The sequence below is a fragment of the Pelodiscus sinensis genome, chromosome 5 (genome assembly GCF_052426305.1).
Source record: "Pelodiscus sinensis isolate ZL-2025 chromosome 5, ASM5242630v1, whole genome shotgun sequence".
NCBI lineage: Eukaryota > Metazoa > Chordata > Testudines > Trionychidae > Pelodiscus > Pelodiscus sinensis.
Genome location: NC_143056.1, coordinates 23,788,295 through 23,807,641, shown reverse-complemented (window position 1 = coordinate 23,807,641; position 19,347 = coordinate 23,788,295). Strand labels below are relative to the sequence as shown.

The following is a 19,347-nucleotide window of genomic DNA, read 5'->3' as shown; positions in this document are numbered from 1 at the left end:
CCCCCCCCCCCCCCGCATACCCCTTATGTTCTGAAATGTGATTTGTCCTTTTCATATGTGTTCATTTTTTTTAAATTGTATCCTTTGGTATATATGGTTGTGACTATTTTCTTCCACTATTTGATCTGAGGAAGTGGGTCTGGCCCAGGAAAGCTCATCATCTAATAAACCATCTTGTTAGTCTTTAAAGTGCTACATTGTCCTGCATTTTGCTTTAATAAGATTAGGACTTTTCAGCCTGGAAAAGAGACCGTGATCAGTGGGGTATGGTAGAGGTCTATAAAATCATGACCGATGGCAAGTAAATAAGAAAATGTTATTTACTCCTTCTCATAACACAAGATGTAAGAGTCACCAAATGAAATTAATAGGCATCAGGCTTCAAATAAACAAAAGGAACATACAAAACATAGCCTGTGGAACTCGTTGCCAAAGGATGTTGTGAGGGTCAAAACTGTAAGAGACAGGATTTAGAAAAAGAACTATATAAGTTAATGGAGGATAGATCCATCAATGGCTATTAGCCAGGATGACCAGAGGTGCAAAACCATGCTCTGAAGTGTCCCTAGCCTTTGATTGCCAGAAGCTGGGAACGGGTAACATGGAGGATCGCTTGATAGTCATCTGTTCTGTTCATTGCCTCTGGGACATTTAATACTGGCCACAGTCAAAAGACAGGATACTGGATTTGATGGACCTTTGGTCAGATCCAGTGTGGCCATTCTTATTTATATTTGTACTTTTGAAATCCTACCATAATTGGTGACTTGCTGTTACATTGGCAGGCCCCCTCCTTTCCCTGATCCATCCCCTATGCCTGAAGCAGGGAGAAGCCAACTCTAGCCTGTAAAAAAGAAGTATTCTGCAAGGGCCAGCTACACTTCTTTTATGACCCTGTTATTCCAGAAATGAATAAATGGACTGCATCATATGGCTCAGTGAGACATTTTGTCACATCAATGTGTGTCGACAGGACCAAACCACATTTAAGACTCATGCTAAAGGCTTGCAAAGTCCTCTGTGCAAAGAATCACAATGATCAGTCATAACAGATGGAAATTAAGTTAATCTGGTGTCATCATTACTACTTTAATTTGTAGGTTTCATTTAAAAATACTAGAACAAAACTCCCACTATGAAGTTGTATTTTAGAAGAGTGTACAAATATTAATACAATGGTGAAGTAAATAACAATAGTAAAGGGACAAAATAAGGGAAAACTAAAAGTAAATTAATTCTACCAATATAATTAGTCATACAGGCAGTCCCCGGGTTACGTACGAGATAGGGACTGTAGGTTTGTTCTTAAGTTGAATCTGTATGTAAGTCGGAACTGGCATCCAGATTCAGACACTGCTGAAACTGACCGCCAGTTCTGACTTACATACAGAATCAACTTAAGAACCCCAGGCGTCCCCAAGTCAGCTGCTGCTGAAACTGATCAGCAGCTGATTCCAGGAAGCCCGGGGCAGAGCAACTCTGCCTGGGGCTTCCTGTAGTCAGCGCTGGTCAGTTTCAGCAGAAGCTGACTTGGGGGACGCCTGGGGCAGAGCAGCTGGGGTGCTACTGGACCAACCCAGCAGCACCCCATCTGCTCTGCCCCAGACGTCTTGATTCAGCCGCTGCTGAAACTGACCAGCAGCGGCTGAATCAGGACCTGGGGCAGAGCAGCTGGGGTGCTGCCGGGTTGGTCCAGTAGTGCCCACGGGCGCTGCAGGACAAATCGGCAGCGCCCCAGCTGCTCTGCCCCAGAGTCCAAAACAAAAGCCTGGTCTGCTGGGGGGGGAGCACACTAGCTGCGCCCCCCCCCCAGCAGACCAGGGACACGGGGAGCAGAGCCGCAGCGGGGTGCCGTGCCTCTGAGGCTTTGCTCTGGCAAAGCCTCAGAGGCGAGGGACCCCGCCACGGCTGCGGCTTCAGTCTGGGTGCCTGTGGTCTGCTGCGGACGGTCCCCAGCAGACCACAGGCACCCGGACTGAAGCCGCAGCCGCGGGGGGTCCCTCGCCTCTGAGGCTTTGCCAGAGCAAAGCCTCAGAGGCGCGGGGAACCGCCGCTGCTGCCGCTCCAGTCTGGGTGCCTGTGGTCTGCTGGGGACGGTCACCAGCAGACCACAGGCACCCTGACTGAAGCCGCAGCCGCGGGGGGGTTCCGCGCCTCTGAGGCTTTGCCAAAGCAAAGCCTCAGAGGCGCGGGGAACCGCTGCTGCTGCCGCTCCAGTCTGGGTGCCTGTGGTCTGCTGGGGACGGTCACCAGCAGACCACAGGCACCCTGACTGAAGCCACAGCCGCGGGGGGTCCCGCGCCTCTGAGGCTTTGCCAGAGCAAAGCCTCAGAGGCGCGGGACCCCCCCCCCCCGCGGCTGCGGCTTCAGTCAGGGTGCCTGTGGTCTGCCTGGGACCGTCCCCAGCAGACCACAGGCACCGGATCTCAAGGGGCAGCAGCAGCGGTTCCCGCGCTTCTGAGGCTTTGCTCTGGCAAAGCCTCAGAAGCGCGGGAACCCGCCCGGTGCCCCTGGTCTGCTGGAGACCGTCTCCAGCAGACCAGGGGCACCGGAGCAGCTTACGAACGGGGCTTTCTCGCCCCGACTTCTGGGGCGAGAAAGCTCCGTTCGTAAGTGCGGATCCGACGTAAGTCGGATCCGCGTAAGTCGGGGACTGCCTGTATCTACAGTAAAGATTTAATTCTGCTGGCATATTGACACAGTAAATATTTTGGGTGAAATGTTGGCCCCACTGAAGTGGATATCTAAATACAACATTCAGACAAACATCTTGCAGGAATAAAGATCTACATCTTTGTTCAGGAACTCCAGAAGTACAGTGAATACATACATTCACTTTAACATGCATTTTCTGTTTTATGCCTCTAGGAGCTTTCATTTTTACTTTATTAATAAAAGGATTAAGCTCCCTCAATTCCCACTGAAGTATGAGGGAGATGGGGGGAAGCTCTGCAGCTAGTAAGAAGTAGTACCTCACTATATCTGGCCCTGGAAAAATGTTACTGTGTGTATTAATATTACCAGTAGCTTTTGTAAACAAAATTGGATAAAGTGTTTGCATAGAAAACGTATCAGTGGTTACTTCTAGCATGCTGGACTAACAGAAAATTAAAGTTATAATGATCTTTCTTAGCTGTTTCTATTGCAAATGTTGAATATTTAATATGTTGACTAAAGGTCTGTCAGTGTAGTTCCCTGTCAGTTGTCACTCTATCACGTATTAGATAAAGGCTAAGGTCAAGGGTGGGTGGGGAACCTCTGGACCACAGGCTGCACGCAGTTTGTCAAGGTTAGCCACTGGTGGGTCACAAGACGGTTGATTTACCTGAGTGTCTGCAGGAATGGCTGCTCACAGCTCCCAGGGGCTGTAGTTCGCCGTTCCCAGCTAATGAGAACTGCAAGCAACCGTGCATGCAGACATTCAGGTAAACAAACTGCCTGGCAGCCTGCCTGACAAATTGCAGGCGGCCAGTGCACAAGAGGATCCCCACCCCTGGCTTAGGTGAACATGTAGACCAACTGTCGTGTGAAGTACTGTTATGAGATATTTGAACAAAAAATCAAATGCTATAATTAATTGAAGTAGGGCTGGTGAAAGACTTCACCGGGCCCTGGGCAGCGTAAGGAGGGGCTTGATTCTGGGCGTTTAAAATGAATGAGGCTTTCGGCAGCAGGGAGGGGCCAGAGGCTGGTCTCTGGAACGCTGGGTCCTTTTTAATTGCTGGGCCCTGGGACAACTGCCCCCTTTGTCCCCAACCTCATTGGCAGTCCTGAATTGAAGTGATGGCCCTTTGTGATGCTATATGTGCATCTTGGAAATTCCTGATGATTTAAAGCAGGGGGACTCTACCAGGGCTACATGTACCCATGGGCGAACACAGAAATTTTCCAAGTAGTACGTCAACTAATCTAGACGTTTGCCTAATTTTACAACTGGCTACATAAAATGCACTAGCAAAGTTAGTACAAACTAAAATTTCATACAGACAATGACTTGTTTATAACAGAATCATAGAATGATAGAACTGCAAGGGACCTTGAGAGATTATATTGCTCTATATCTTATACACTGAACTGTAAGTACAATATTTATTTTATAATTATATGGAAAAAATGAGAAATAATAGTGTTCTGTGACACTTGTATATATTTTTTTCAGATTATGTAAGCAAGTAGTTTTTAGTGAAGTGAAAGTTGGGGCTATGCAAGACAAATCAGACTCCTGAAAGGGATCTGGAAAGTTTCAGAACTAATGATGTAAAGTATTCATGAAGTAATACCGTAAAGCACATCTCAAAAAGGTACAGTAAGATTGAGGTATCTGAAGTGTGACAAAGAAAAATAAATGCAGCAATGCTAGCAAAACACCAAAGCTAAATCTAATGGAAGGGAGCATGCATAGCCAAAAAATGTAATTGTACTGTTGTGGTGATAGATGAAGTATAAAAGCCTGAATATAACAGGATCAAAATCAGGGTGAAATGACTGCTAAGAAAGCATTTCTAAGACCAAAAAACATGAATATTGTTCATAAACTATCATGTAAAATAGAGACTGCATAACAGTATACTTGTATAATGGAAGACAATTTAATAGCATCAGTAACACTATGAAATGATATAGGAAAGGAAAAGAATAACTTACTGAATGTTTAGTTAGGTCAGAATGTAATTAGCTTGGTGGAATTTAGCATGGTGTTGCTCCCATACTCTTAACAAATCATTCCATGGGATCTTTAATTAATACAAGTAGTTAGGTCAATTTTACATTTCATCTGAAAATGGTTCCTCCAGCAGTGCCATGACCTAAATTCTTGTCCTTCCCTGTATACCTACTGTAATGCTCTACCAGTGCAAAAGACAACTTACAGCTAAAGGGCAATGATCTGGAAAAAGGCTCAGCAGTGAGGTGGCAACAGTTTTAGACAACACAAAATTATTCAAGGTAGTTAAAATCCAAAGTATCCTACGAAGAGTCACAAAGGGATCTCACAAAAAGGAGTGACTGGAGAACAAAGTGCCAGATGAAATTCAGTGTTGATTAATGCAAAGTATTGTACATTGGAAAATATAATCCCAACTATACAAACACAATGGTGGGGTCTAATTTAGCAATTACCACTTACAAAAGAAATTTTGGAGTCATTGTGAATAGCTCTCTAAAAACATCTACTCAGTGGGTAGTGGCAGTCAAGAAAGCTAACAATGTTAGGCACTATTAGGAAAAGGATAGATAATAAGATAGTAGATATCATAATGTCAATACATAAATCCATGGTTTTCCCATACTTTGAATATTGCATGCAGTTCTGGTCACCCCATCTCAAAAAAAGATATATTAGCGTTGGAAAGGGCACAGAGAGAGGCAACAAAATTAATAAAGGGTATGGGTTAGGTTCCTATGAAGAGATGTTATAAAGACTGTGCCTGTTCAGCTAGGAAGAGATGACAAAAGAGGAGGGATGTGATAGAAGTCTATAGAATCATGAATGGTGTGGAGAACACGCATAAGGAAGAGTATATACCACTTCATATAACACAAGAACAGCTGTCACCACATGAAATTAATATGCAGCAGGATTAAAACAAACAAAAGGAATTACTTATTTATACAGGACACAGGCACCCTGTGGAACAGATTACCAGGAGATGGTAGGAAGGCCAAAACTGTAACAAGTTCAAAAAGGAATTAGATAAATTCATGGAAAGGTCCATCAGTGGCTACTTGCAAGGTGGTCAGGAATGCAACCCTATGTCCTCAGTGTCACTAGCCTCTGATTTCCAGAAGCTGAGAGAGGACAACATGGGATGGATCAATCGATGATTGTCCTGCTAATTCCTTCTGAAGTGTCTGTCATTGGCCATTGCTGGAAACCACATCCTAGACTAGATGGACCATTAGTCTGACTTACTCCCCATCCCTGTATTGGGAATTGAAGAGATGGGGTGGACTAAGGGGAAGTGGAGATCCCCATACAATGCTTTATTCTCAGCCCATGGAGAAGTCCTTAGGACAGTGGTCCCCAACCTTTTTAAGCATAAGATCTCTTTTTGAATTTAAGTGCAATTCAGGATCTACCTAAAACCCAAAGACCCTTACCCCACCTCCTTACCGCCCTCTCTGAGGCCCTGCCCCTGCTTACTCCATCCTCGCTCACTTTTATCAGGTTGGGGACAGGGGTTTGGGGTGCAGGAGAGGTTCAGGACTAGGACTGGGGTTCAGAATGCTGGCTCCAGCTGGGCACCGCTTACCACAGGTGGCTTCTGGGTGGCGGTGCAGGGGGCTAAGACAGGCTCACCCCTACCTTGGCCCTACACCACTCCCAAAAGCAGCCAGCAAACTCTCTCCATCCCTGCTCCGCTCTGCTCTGTGGAGATGGGATACAGGGTGGAGGAGAGGCACCTTGACATCAGCACAAGCACAGCAAATAGGAGGCTCCCAAAGGTAAGGGGCACCTCCAAGACAGAGGGCTTTACCTGTCAGAGGTTCCAGGATCTACTAGTGGATCCCAATCTACTGGTTAGTGACCACTACCTTAGGGAATCACTCTAACCCAGCACAATTTAGCATTCTCTGAATTACACCGGGGTCCACTTTGGGAGCTAGTTTTACTGAATAGTAGACACTTATTAGTAGCAATGTATCAATGTCCTTTTGTTATGTTGCTCCTAAGCAGCTTCTGTTGTTATGGGGAGCTTTGACAATTCACAGTAGGAAAGGTGTTCCTGGAGAAAATATTGCTTGTAAGCCGTAGTTGCTCTTACAAGGTGTTGCTGCAAACAATCATCTATTGTATCAAGAGCAATTGCATACAAAATGGAACAGAATTGAATAGAAATCCCCAACTTTGTTCGTAAAGTTTTGTGTTTTAAAATATCTTAATAGTTAAAATGACCATTTTGTAGACTTCCTGTTTAACAAAAAAGTTCATATTCAACTTTTCACACTTTTTAGCCTCTTTATATAAATTTATTTTTTTATTGTTTGATAATTTGCTTTTTCCTTTATATCTGGCAACACTTTAGATGTCTGATTATTAAATCATTGTGTTTTGTTTTTCTTTGCTTTTGTGCATGGGCTCTGAGTGAGCACACATAATGAAATCTCACTTTTTGAGAAAGTGACTCAGAATGGCTTGTTAGGCTCCCTAGCCATGTAAGATTGGCTAATCCAGTCAGAGAGTTGGGATCAATTCCTGAGTCAAAGCCAATCAGATCACCTCCAGAGTCAAGAAAGTAGTGTGAAAATTTATTACATTTTTACTTTCAACCTTATACAAAAAGGTGTTTTTATAGAACAAAAAATGTTTATTAATAAAGAAAATTGGTCTGAAAGTCTGCTTTGCTTTACATCTGGTGAGGTGCATATTTTAAGGTATATAGGAGCCCTTGACTTACTCAGTACTCCGGAAAAGTGAGAAAGCAGTGAAGTGGAAAAGTTTGCAGACAATACAAAATTACTCAATATAGTTAAAGCCAAAGCTGGGTCACTGGACAACAAAATGACTGATGAAATTCAGTGTTGATAAGTGCAAAGTAATGCACATTGGAAAACATAAACCTGTCAGTCCCCGTAATACACGAGGTTTGAAGGGATGCCGGAAAGGATGAGACCACAACTGGGGGTTTTAAAAAGCACAAACTGATTTTATTTTGATGGCGCCAGACAATCATCAGAACAAAAATTAAACAGATTGCCAGACAACACAAAACAATTCCCTGAGGCTTTTCTAAATCACAATAATTCCCAATAACTGCCCAGGGGTTAGGAACAGTTGAATTAACACTGGTATTGTCCATAGGGCTGATTATTTACACAACTTTATACAAGGAAACAGTAAAAAACCTAAACCACAACTATTTATAAACTAACTTAGTAACTTTTTAACCACTGTCACTTGACAAGCAATAAGGACAACTAAAAAATCAATTAGGATAGGGATGATGGTGGTGGTGGTGGTGGGGGGGGTGGTTATACCAGTTCTGGAGACAGCAGGAACACAAGTACCGGTCACACGCTCATAAACTGTCTCCACTCGGGTCGACCAACTCAGAGTACGCTCAGTAAGACTCGAGAGCGGGGGGTGCAAGGCCTCTGGGTGATCAGGCCAGGCGTTCACTCGATGCGAATCCCCAGTGAGAGAGGGGCTGCCTGCCTGTTTTATTGCCTGTGAACTTATCACCCCATAGGTTGGTTTTTGGTGGGTGGAGTAGCAGGCCTGAGCACAAGTCAGCCCATTGGCTGATCTTTCACTGCAATGGGTGGAGCGAGCAGGGGAAGATTATTAATTTACATGCCCTTATATGGAAAACACTCCACCTCACAGACAGAGCCCCCTATACCAGCCTTAGAGGTATTACAGGCTATGGCTCCCTGCGACGGGCAGCCATTTCTGATGTTCTGTCTCTGACAAAACCCAACTGTCATACACACCGTTGAAGTTAAATTAGCTGCTACGGCTCAAGAAATAGATCTTGTAGTCATCATGGAAACATCTACTTAATGTGCAGTGGCAATCAAAAAAGTTAATAGAATGTTAGGAACGATTAGAAAAGAGATAGATAATAGGACAGAAAATATCATAATGTCACTATATACATCCATGATACATCCACACTTTGAATACTGGGTGAAATACTGGTCATCCTATCTCAAAAAAAGATATGTTATACAGTAAACTTCCAATAATCTGACACCTTTGGGTCCCAGGGTGTGCCGGATTATTGGATATGCTGGAGTACCGGAAGGGGGGCTATGAGTGGTTGGGGGGGGAGCACGGTAGGGAACTGCGCAACGTGGGCAGCACTCCAGCTGCTCTGCCCCCGGCTTCCACAAGTCCGCCGCTGCTGGAACTGACCAGTGGCGGACTTGGGGAAGCTCTGCCCCTGGCTTCCACAAGTTCACCGCTGGTCAGTTTCAGCAGTGGCGGACTTAAGGAAGCTGGGGGCAGAGCAGCTGGGGTGCTGCCGGGTTGGTCCTGCAGCGCCACCCCTCACCTGAGTGGCACTGTGGGACCAATCCGGCAGCACTCCAGCTGCTCTGCCCCCGGCTTCCACAAGTCTGCCGCTGCTGAAACTGACCAGCGGTGGACTTGGGGAAGCTCTGCCCCCGGCTTCCCTAAGTCCGCAGCTCGTCAGTTTCAGCAGTGCCGGACTTAGGGAAGCCGGGGGCAGAGCAGCTCCAATTGTCCGGCTGGCCAGAGCACTTCCGGGTTCCAGTTGGTGCCAGACTATCGGGAGTGCTGGACCACTGGATGCTGAACAACTGGAGTTTTACTGTAATTGGAAAAAGAACAGAGAAGAGCAACCAAAAATGTCTGGAGGCATGGAACAGCTTCCATATGAAAACAGAGGAAAAACAGTGGGATTGTTCAGTTTAGAAAGAGAGGGTATGTCTACACTACAGCACTAATTCGAACTAACTTAATTCGAATTAGTTACTTCGAACTAAGCTAATTCGAACTAGTGAATCTAGACCTAAAAACTAGTTCGAATTAGCGTTTTGCTAATTCAAACTAGCATGTCCACATGGAGTGGACCCTGAACCGGGGTTAAGGATGGCCGGAAGCAGTGCCGGCAGGGCATCAGATTAGGACTTAGAGCGTGGAGCTACTGTCTCAGGCTAGCCGAGGGCTGTGCTTAAAGGGACCCGACCCCCACCCCGGACAGACAGTTTTTAGGGGTTCCCCGCTCGCTTGTCTAACTCGATGAGGGACAGCAAAGCAGTCCTGGCTTGGAGTGCCCTGAATGCCCACACTCAGCACATCACAGCACTCAGCCATCAGCCCGGCTGCACTTGCCGCAGGCTGCCATCCGGGGAGGGAGGTCAATCGGGGGGCTGCAGGAGAGCTTCCACCCTGAGGAGCCCGCAGAGCCACCCCAGTCCTCCCCATCGGGGGCTCGTACCCCGTTCCTCCCTCACCTCCTTCCACGTACCCGTCCCTAGCCCCCCTTCCTGATGTACAAAATAAAGGACACGTGTGTTCAAAAATAGAAACTCTCTTTATTGAACAAAACTCGGGGAGACTGGAAAAGAAGGTGGGAGGGGGAAGAGAGAGGTTGGGAAAGGGGAGGGCAACTAAAATGATCAGGGGTTTGGAACAGATCCCATATGAAGAGAGGCTAAAGAGACTGGGACTTCTCAGCTTAGAAAAGAGGAGACTGAGGGGGGATATGATAGAGGTCTATAAAAGCATGAGTGGTGTGGAGAGGGTGCATAAAGAAAAGTTCTTCATTAGTTTCCATAATAGAAGGACTAGAGGACACCAAATGAAATGAATGGGTAGCAGGCTTCAAACTAATAACTGAAAGTTGTTCTTCACAAAGCAAATAGTCAACCTGTGGGACTCCTTGCTGCAGGAGGCTGTGAAGGCTAGAACTAGAACAGAGTTTAAAGAGAAGTGAGATAAAGTCATGGAGGTTGGGTCCATGGAGTGCTATTAGCCAGGGGGTAGAAATGGTGTCCCTGGCCTCTGTTTGTGGAAGGCTGGAGATGGATGGCACGAGACAAATGGCTTGGTCATTGTCTTCGGTCCATCCCCTCCAGGGTACCTGGTGTTGGCCGCTGTCGGCAGACAGGCTACTGGGCTAGATGGACCTTTGGTCTGACTCAGTACGGCCGTTCTAAGTTCAGGGTTCAGGGTCGTGGGTCTCACTGGACCACCTTGATTGGGTGGCCAGGCTGGCAGTTATCCTGCCCTAGACGTCCACTTTCCTGTGCCTAGTGCGGAGGTCGTGGATGAGGTCCACGATGTCTGCACTAGACCAGGCGGGCACCCGCCTCTTGTGGACCTGGGCAGGCTCCCGGGAGCCGCCAGCCTGGTCCCGGGAGGAGGCTGTAGCCAGACAGACCGCCATCTCATCAATAAGCTGGCCTCGAGGCTGCGAGAAGTACCCGGCTGGCACCCATGTTGATTCGAACACACAAAGTCCCTGGGAGAGGAATTTCCCACTGAGAAAAAGAATGCCCAGTACTTCCAATTTAATCCTCTCAACTCTCTCTTACAAGTGTAAATTAAGTTCACAATTCCCTTGTAAGAACTGGTCTCACAAAAGACAGACCAGCACCATTTGGCATCACAGATAAGAAAGAGAAATACGTGACCCCATGAGTATAAAGGTGGGTACAGCAGCGCACTCACTTTTGAGTGTCATTCTACCCTCTACCTGCTGGTCGGGTTAGGTGTTTGACCTCCCGAGGTTCTATGGGGACGCCCACCTTGTATTTTCGTCTTTCCTAGGAATTGAGGGACCGGCCCTGTCCAGACACGCTGGAGTCGAGAGGCACAGAAGGGGGTAAAAATTGTATCTGGATGTGGTCCTCTGTCTTAAGTGTACACAGACTTAGAGCTCTTTAAAGGTTAAGCTGTTACTTGGTACTATTATTTCTGTTTTTCCTATCTTTATCTTCTATGTAACCATTTTTAAGATCTATATTTTGCTAGCAGTTAAGAAATAGAACAATAGCCATTGCAACCCTATGATTTATAAGCTTCCTCAATAAACCTGTAACTGTTTAAGCTTTAACCTGACTCCTTCAGTTGCTGTAAAAGAACCAGGCACAATTTAAAAGAACTTCAGCCGGTCTTAAGGGACAGATATAGGGAGAGCTTGGGCGTTTGGATTTGTGTCACTCCCAGGTGGTAGATCCGTTGGGGCACTTCTCAGCCTCCCCCAGGCTGCCCGCTGCAAAGGAATCACAGATTCTAGCAGCTAAAATCTGAAGTGTAATAAGCTCTCCCTGCAAACTTATTGGGGCACTCGTCAACCTCCTCCAGGTTGCCCACTGCAAGGGACCCCGGTCTCAGCAGTTGAAGTCTCGGGTGTATAGCACGCGCACACACCACTCACTGCCCTGACCGTCGGCTGACAGAGGGGGAGGGCTGGGTGGCAGCGGGTGGCTGGCTCGAGCCGTGCCAGGTGCAGGGTCTGCTGGCTGGGTGCTGGCAGGCTTGCATCTGGCATGGGCACGGTAGCCAGCCTGTGCCCCCTTAAGAGCTCCAGGGCCGGGAGGGGGGCAGAAGAGTTTCCCTGTGGTGCCCAGAGTGGCCACCAGGGAAAGCTGGGGAGGGCTAGCCTCCTACTAGTTCGAATTAAGTGGCTACACAGCCCTTAATTCGAACTAGGCATTAGTCCTCATGGAATGAGGTTTACCTAGTTCGAATTAAGCGCTCCGCTAGTTCGAATTAAGTTCGAACTAGCGGTTTGCTAGTGTAGCGCCTATCAAAGTTAATTCGAACTAATGTCTGTTAGTTCGAATTAACTTTGTAGTGTATACATACCCAGAAAGAACTAAGGTGATGGGATATTAGCCAAGATGGTCAGAGATACAACCCCATGTTCTGGGTATCCTTAAACATCTGACTGCCAGTAAGAGACAACAGGGGATGGATTACTTGATATTCATCCTATTGTGTTAATTCCTTTTGTAGTATCTGACACCAGGCACTGTCATTGGACAGAGTCCTGGACTGAATGGACCATTGGTTTGGCTGTGTTCTTGAGTTAGTGCATACCTATATAATGTATTTTCAGTGTATGTAGTCATTTTTTATTCTTGAATGAAGATACTCTATGTAATACAATAGAATAATAAATTGTGAAATTCTGAAAAACTTAAATACATTTAGCTTAGCATATGTTGCTATTTCAAGTAGTATTATAGTGAACGTACATGTTCTTTAATTTGATAAGTATAAAAGCAATGATCTGGACATAAAACCTATAAATTAATGTACCTGAATTTCTTGTGGCATTAAATTTATGACTTGGGAAGTGTTGTTTGCAAGCCATTTGCTATTAAGACACGGGATCCTGTGAAGATTACCATACACAGTTAAATTTAGAGAACAGTGTCTCCTTGGGAACAGATATTGCCTCAGTATGAGGGTATGCAAATTATTTTCTGTTGTAAGGGCAAAATTCACCTCTCTTTTACAAAATCAAAGCAAAATCCAAGCTAGCAACTCAGGGGAATTGCATGAGGTTGGTCAGATGGAATTCTACTCCCTGCAACAAACACACATGCAGGCCACCGGATTGCAATGCAGCCCCTTCTCTAGCTATCGGAGTAACAACTACAAGTCCTCTGCACAAGAGTCCCCATCTGTGAGATCTGCATATGTAAACCCTGCATGCCATAAAGTGAGACCTTTGTGGAACTCCCATCTGCAGTGTGCAAGTGACTCAGAAGTCTCCCTGCACAAATCTTGTCTCTGCAAAGGCACTTCCGAGCAAATGGCATAGCAGGCCAAGAGTAGGATGAATTTCACCTAAATGGAATAAAGTTATTTCAATTCCAGATTTTTTCAGAAATTTAAAATAGTCCCATGTGTTTGTTACCATTGATTTTTGGCAACCTACATTATATTTTATTTATTTGTTTGCTAGATACAAGTGTAGAATTTTATTTAATAAGAATATATTCATGTTAAAATTTTAACCCTGTTTTTTTCTTTGTATTTTAGGGACACAGATATTTAGCAGCAAAAATGAATTTAGGGTCAGCACACTGAAGTTTCATGTTTCTGAGCCGAATATTTTTATTTGTGGAGGATTCAGCCCTGAAGTTAAAGCCTGGGATATAAGGAATTGTAAGGTAACAGATGTCTGATAAATTTCTTGTTCTCCAGATTATTAACTTGTCTGATATAGATGCATTCTGAAGGGTGGGGAGTGTGGGTAGGTAATAGGACTTTGTTTTTGAATGGGGAGGGTATAATTAGAAAATGAGAATATGTTTTTGTCACTGTTACTTGCTCTGTGTTAAAAGGAAATAAGTAAGTCAGTGTTTCTGCTCTGTTTAGATAAAAAACATATATTTAAAATATTTTAAAAAAAAGCCTTTTCTTGTTCTGAGAACTATACAATACAGTGACTGTTGGAAGATGGAACTGTCAGAAATTAATGAGTAATGCATTTTCACTGGTACATATTGGTGAATAGATAGGAAAAAGCTGCCGCGCAGCTCAGAGGGAACACTGATTGTGAGATCATTTTAAAAACTGATATACTTGTCACTATCTTTGAAGTTGGTAAAAATATTTTCTGTGTCATAGTTAGGGATGTCAGCATGTAGTGGTCTACAAAATTAACTGATAAGCCACAAGAGTGGGGAAAGCGGGAGCTGGTGCTTGTGGGGAGCCAGTTTTTAAGGTGGCTGCCCACAAGCACTGTATCTCATGGAGCCGCCTGCCCCTCCCCACCTCTGCGCTGCTGCCTCTGAGGCAGCTCCCCACCTGTATCGTCTCATGCAGAGCTGCTTGCCCTTTCTATGCTGCTGCTTCTGTATCAGAGGCTTCCTAATCCGAACTAGCTACTCCGTGCCGCGTGTAGCCGCGCGGCACGGGGTTCGAACTAGCCGGCATTTAAAAATGGCGCCGGCCGGCTTCATGGAAATGAAGCCCGGGAAATTCAAATCCCGGGCTTCATTTGCAACTGCGGATGACTACATTACCCCCGCTAGTTCGAACTAGCGGGGTAGTGTAGACATACCCTCCGAGAGGTAGTTTTACTATACTGACAATAGTCTCTTCTGTTGCTGCAGTAAATGTAATTGCAGTGGTGGCACTGTAGTATTTGTGGTATAGGCATATCCCTACTATACATTACCCTTATTATACGCTGGTGCTGCATCTGTACTGGCAAGATTTTGCACAAAATCTTGCCACCTGTCTACACTGGCCGCGAGTATTTGCGCAAGAACACTGACTTTGTACTGTACAAAATCAGTGGTTCTTGCGCAAATACTCCAATGCGCCTGCTCAGGGATAAGCCCTCTTGCTCAAGTATTCTTGCACAAGAGGGCCAATGTAGACAGCCATGTTAATTCCTTGTGCAAGAAAGCCCGATGGCTAAAATGGCCATTGGAGCTTTCTTGCGCAAAGGCACATGCCAGTATAGATGCTCTCTTGCGCAAATACTTTTAACAGAAAAACTTTTCTGTTAAAAGTATTTGCGCAAAATCATGCCAGTCTAGACGCAGCCTGGAAGCTTAATTTTCAGTGGTCATTCTTCAGAGTATATTTTTTTGGGGCGTGTTTAATGTGCTGGTTTTTAGCAAATCTTAAACTTACATTTCCAGGGCCAAGTAGCCATCATATTTTGAATGTCCTTTAAACAACGTGAAATTTATCTGACTCCTGCACCTGCAATTTTGTGATGAACTCTGGGAACATATTATAGGAAGAATATTGGCACAGTAGAGGGTGTTCAGAGAAGAGAAAATTAATAGGAAAGTATTAGCTAATTAGATGTATAATAAGTGTGTCAAATGGATTGCTTTTTGTGGGAATAACTGTAAATATGATTTAGTATTAACAATTCATTTTCCGAGAATTAATATATACCAAAAAAGGGCATTTTAAGTCTTAGATGTAATGATACAATAGCATGTTTGTTGCAGTCTTTCACACACTGAAACCTGGAACTATTGCTATTGCAAACTGGCTAACTAGAAACAAAAATGTTAAATCTATGTTCTATCAAAACATTGAAGGACAGATTTTGTGTACACCGAGTGGTGCCTTTCTGCATAGGACGTCCTGTTGATTTGAGTGTAGAGTAAGATGTTACTCATTATGAGTAAGGCTAGAGTTTTTGCGTAGAAACTCGCAGAGCATCCACACTACAAGGCTGTGTCTAGACTGGCCAGTTTTTCCGGAAAATCAGCCGCTTTTCCAGAAAAACTTGCCAGCTATCTACACTGGCCGCTTGAATTTCCGCAAAAGTACTGACTTCCTACTGTAAGAAATCAGTGCTTTTTGCGGAAATACTATGCTGCTCCCATTCGGGCAAAAGTCCCTTTTGCGCAATACTTTTGCGCAAAAGGGCCAGTGTAGACAGCTGAGATTTGTTTTGCGCAAAAAAGCCCTGATCGCGAAAATGGCTTTTGCTTTTGCGGAAAAGCGTCCATGCCAATCTAGACGCTCTTTTCCGAAAATGCTTTTAACGAAAAACTTTTCTGTTAAAAGCACTTCCAGAAAATCATGCCAGTCTAGACCTAGCCCAAGTGCGTTTTTGCGCAAGAAAAAGTACAGTAGATCATCAGAAGACAGGGCTTTTTGTGCAAGAGTTATTCCTCTTTCTACAAGGAATAAGTCTTTTTGTGCAAGAGCTCTTGCGCAAAAAGGCATGTGTGGATGGACAACAGGGGTTTCTTGCACAAGAAATCCCTATCGGAAAAAGCACAGGTGCTCTGTTTCTGTGAATGGCAATCAGAGCTTTCTTGTGCAGGAGCATCCATGGCAAAAAGTTCTTGTGCAAGAAGCCTGCAGTGTAGACATAGCCTAAGATTGGCAAAATCTGGCCTTTAGTTGATGTGGCTAAAGCCAACTTAAAGTGAAAATTTTCAAAGTAAAACCAACCAATGTTTCATAGAGAAATGCAGGGCTCCAGGTTGCAGCTTGTTAATGGTTTGATTAATGGTGAAGTATAAACACATACCTCATAAGTACACAGGCTAGTTAACTAAGCTGATATAGTGAAGAAAGAACAAATGCGCACTGATTCAGAAGTTAGAGATTTAATATACAGTTATTTCATTCTGCTGGTACTGAACCAAGCTTTGTCTACTGATGAACAGATTATTCAAATGACATTATATTGCTATATTATGGGCTGCTTAAATAAGGTTATAAAATCATTGGAGATCATATAAAGACTTCACGCTTGAGATGTAAGCAGGTAAACCGTTTACTTCCATCCTCCGTCAGGGACTGCTTATCAGACTGAATCCTCCTGCCTATCAGATTACTTAACTACTTTTCAGTCTAGACTTGGGGTGAACGTCCCATCACAGGCCCCACAGGAGCTTTGCAAAGACCTCAGAGCGGATGCTGCCAGAACAGAAGGTACAGGAGAAAACACACACACAGTAATCCAAAGAGAGTTTAAAATATAAAAATCTCTCCGGGACCTAAAAGAAAAAGATTTCACGTAGCTGTAAGAAGTTTACTGGTGAAAATAAAAGGGGCTCTTGGAGCCAAGCTGAAGAATCCAGATCTCACTTCCTTATTCAATGCAGGTTTTCCTGTCTATGAAATGGATCGCTGATTATATCAACTTTTAACCAGTTTACATAGGTGAACCACTCAACATTAAGTATGCTTTCTGCCAGGAGATGAGGCGATTAAATTGGCACGAGTTGCGTTTTGTAACTCACCCTCTGATAGCCAAGTAAACAAACAGGAAGTCCAGTGGGAAGTGTAACAGTTGCAAATTTATAAGAATTCTGAAGTTCTCAAGCAAACTGAAATTCAGTGAATTTGTGACAAACCCTCTATAGTTAACTGGTCAGTTGAATTACTTAACAACTGTGGGATAGCTTGCATTGAGTCCCTAATTACAAGGGGGCATCAGAGCACCATCCCAGGGTCAGAAAGTCAAAGTCCTTTCAGGTATTCATAATTCAGTCTATTCAGATATTTGTGGTATTCATTTAAAAGTTGAAACGTATTCCCCCTTGTCCCCCAATGCTGCCAAACAACTCTGCTGACCAGTGTGTGGCCTTGTCAACACTTGTGGTGGCATGTGGTGTACATCTAGTAGCACATTGCAATGAAAAGCAGCCTGCTTTCATACTGTTGTATGTAGCTATGCATTGCAGTCAAAGGCTCCAGCAGCGGGGACACTATACTGCTGAATGTGAGAGGCACTGTTTAGATATGCAGAGAGCCATATAGGATACTTACTGTAAAGTTATGGCATCCCTTTATTTGTCTAAGCCACCATTTACACTGCTCTTTATACCCATGCTAATGCATACCTTAGCATGGGTATAAAAAGCAGTGCGCTACCACGTATACGCTGACTTAAAAGTACACATAGCCTATGAATGCAGGTTAGTGTCTTAGTTCAGTCTACTTACATTCCCCTGGAAACAATTGGGTTTTATCTGAACTATAGCCTTCCTTGCTCCCAAAACTTCAGCCAATCTTTAGCCTTGCAACAATGAGGTGGAATCCTTAATCAGTCCAGTTTCCCTGCATGGCCTCATAAGCACTAGTCATAATCTAATGCTACATTTTGTATAATGTATCTATCCTCATGTTGATACAGTATAGAGGAGCATAACTAGAGTTAATGGGATGAAATTCATAGGAAAAATTCAGGATGAAATATGTAACCAAAAAGCTTTTCCTGATGGTGTGATGTTCCAAGCTATAGAACAGTCTCCCTAGAGAGTTGGTGGAAGCAGTAATGTTTAGGACTTTTAAAACTAGACTGAACACAACATAAGAAAATTTATGAACAATGGAAACAATTCAGCATTAGCATAGGAATGGACGGAATAAAAATATATCTTTTATTTTTATGTCTTTTTGTCTTTTGATTTATAAAATAATACATAATTATACTTTTGAAGTTTAAGAAAAATCAGTTATAGCTATATGTGCAAGAGAGCTTATTCATAACATTGTTATTACAGTTCTCAGTGTTTGAATCTCATTAAAGGACAGTTAAAAGCTAATAAATTTATAACGTGCAAATACAGTGTCGTTTCCTTGGAAACATTCTAGTACAATTGCTTTATGATGAACCATATTCATTTTAAGAATTGTGTAGTGAGAAGCCTGTATAAACTGGTGGAGATGTTTGTGCTCTTGTGGTTTCTGTAGAAACAGCCTAAGCATAATCATATTCAGATCACATTGGGTAGAAAAATGTAACATTTTAGTAATGTGATACTTTGGGGAAGGGAGACAAACGTTATTCCTCTTTCAAGGGCAGAAATCCTTATTGAGTCTATGGGTAAGATCGTCAAAGGAAGATGGAGCAGAGGCATTTGTTAATCCATAACAGTATTTGTGTATAAGTGTCTTAATTTACACAGTGATCCTTTCTGCATGTGAAAATACACTTCTGTAATGGATACAAAAGTTGCATGCACAGCAGTGAACTGTTTAGTAAGAATAGGGAGGGAAATAGGGTGGAGCAGCTTGCAGGATCAGAATCTTAGGGCTTGTCTATGTATGGAGTTATTCAGTAGCTATTCTTGAATAACCCCTTGTGTAGATAAGGTCTTTGTGTTAACACCTTCAGATGTAACTTGTAAAAGTGCATAATTAAATGTTGCTTTATCATTTGGAGGGCTCATTCAGCATTCTGTAGTGCAGGGGTGGAGAACCTCAGGCCCGGAGGCTGGATGTGGCCCTCAGCTTGCCTAGATCTGGGCCCGAGGCTCAAGGTGTCGTCCCCCCCAGCATTGGGGAGCCTGTGCTGGTGCTCCAGACCCCCTGCTGCCATCTTGGGGGTGGAGTGCACAAAATCTACTAGGCCCGTGGTCACCAACCAGTAGATCGCGATCTACCAGTAGATCTCAGGGGCTCTAAGAGTAGCTCTTGAGCCC

The 19,347-nt window shown here is 44.2% G+C and overlaps 1 protein-coding gene across 4 annotated transcripts in view; it reads left to right on the top strand.

The window, feature by feature from the left end:
• Nucleotides 1–19,347, top strand: part of WDR25 (WD repeat domain 25) — a 122,865-nt gene that overhangs the window by 77,134 nt on the left and 26,384 nt on the right. For all 4 annotated transcript variants that reach the window (XM_075926566.2, XM_075926567.2, XM_075926565.2 and 1 more), the window contains exon 4: nucleotides 13,466–13,596. In XM_075926566.2, coding sequence (XP_075782681.2) covers nucleotides 13,466–13,596 — 131 coding nt within the window. The remainder of the gene's footprint in view (nucleotides 1–13,465; nucleotides 13,597–19,347) is intronic.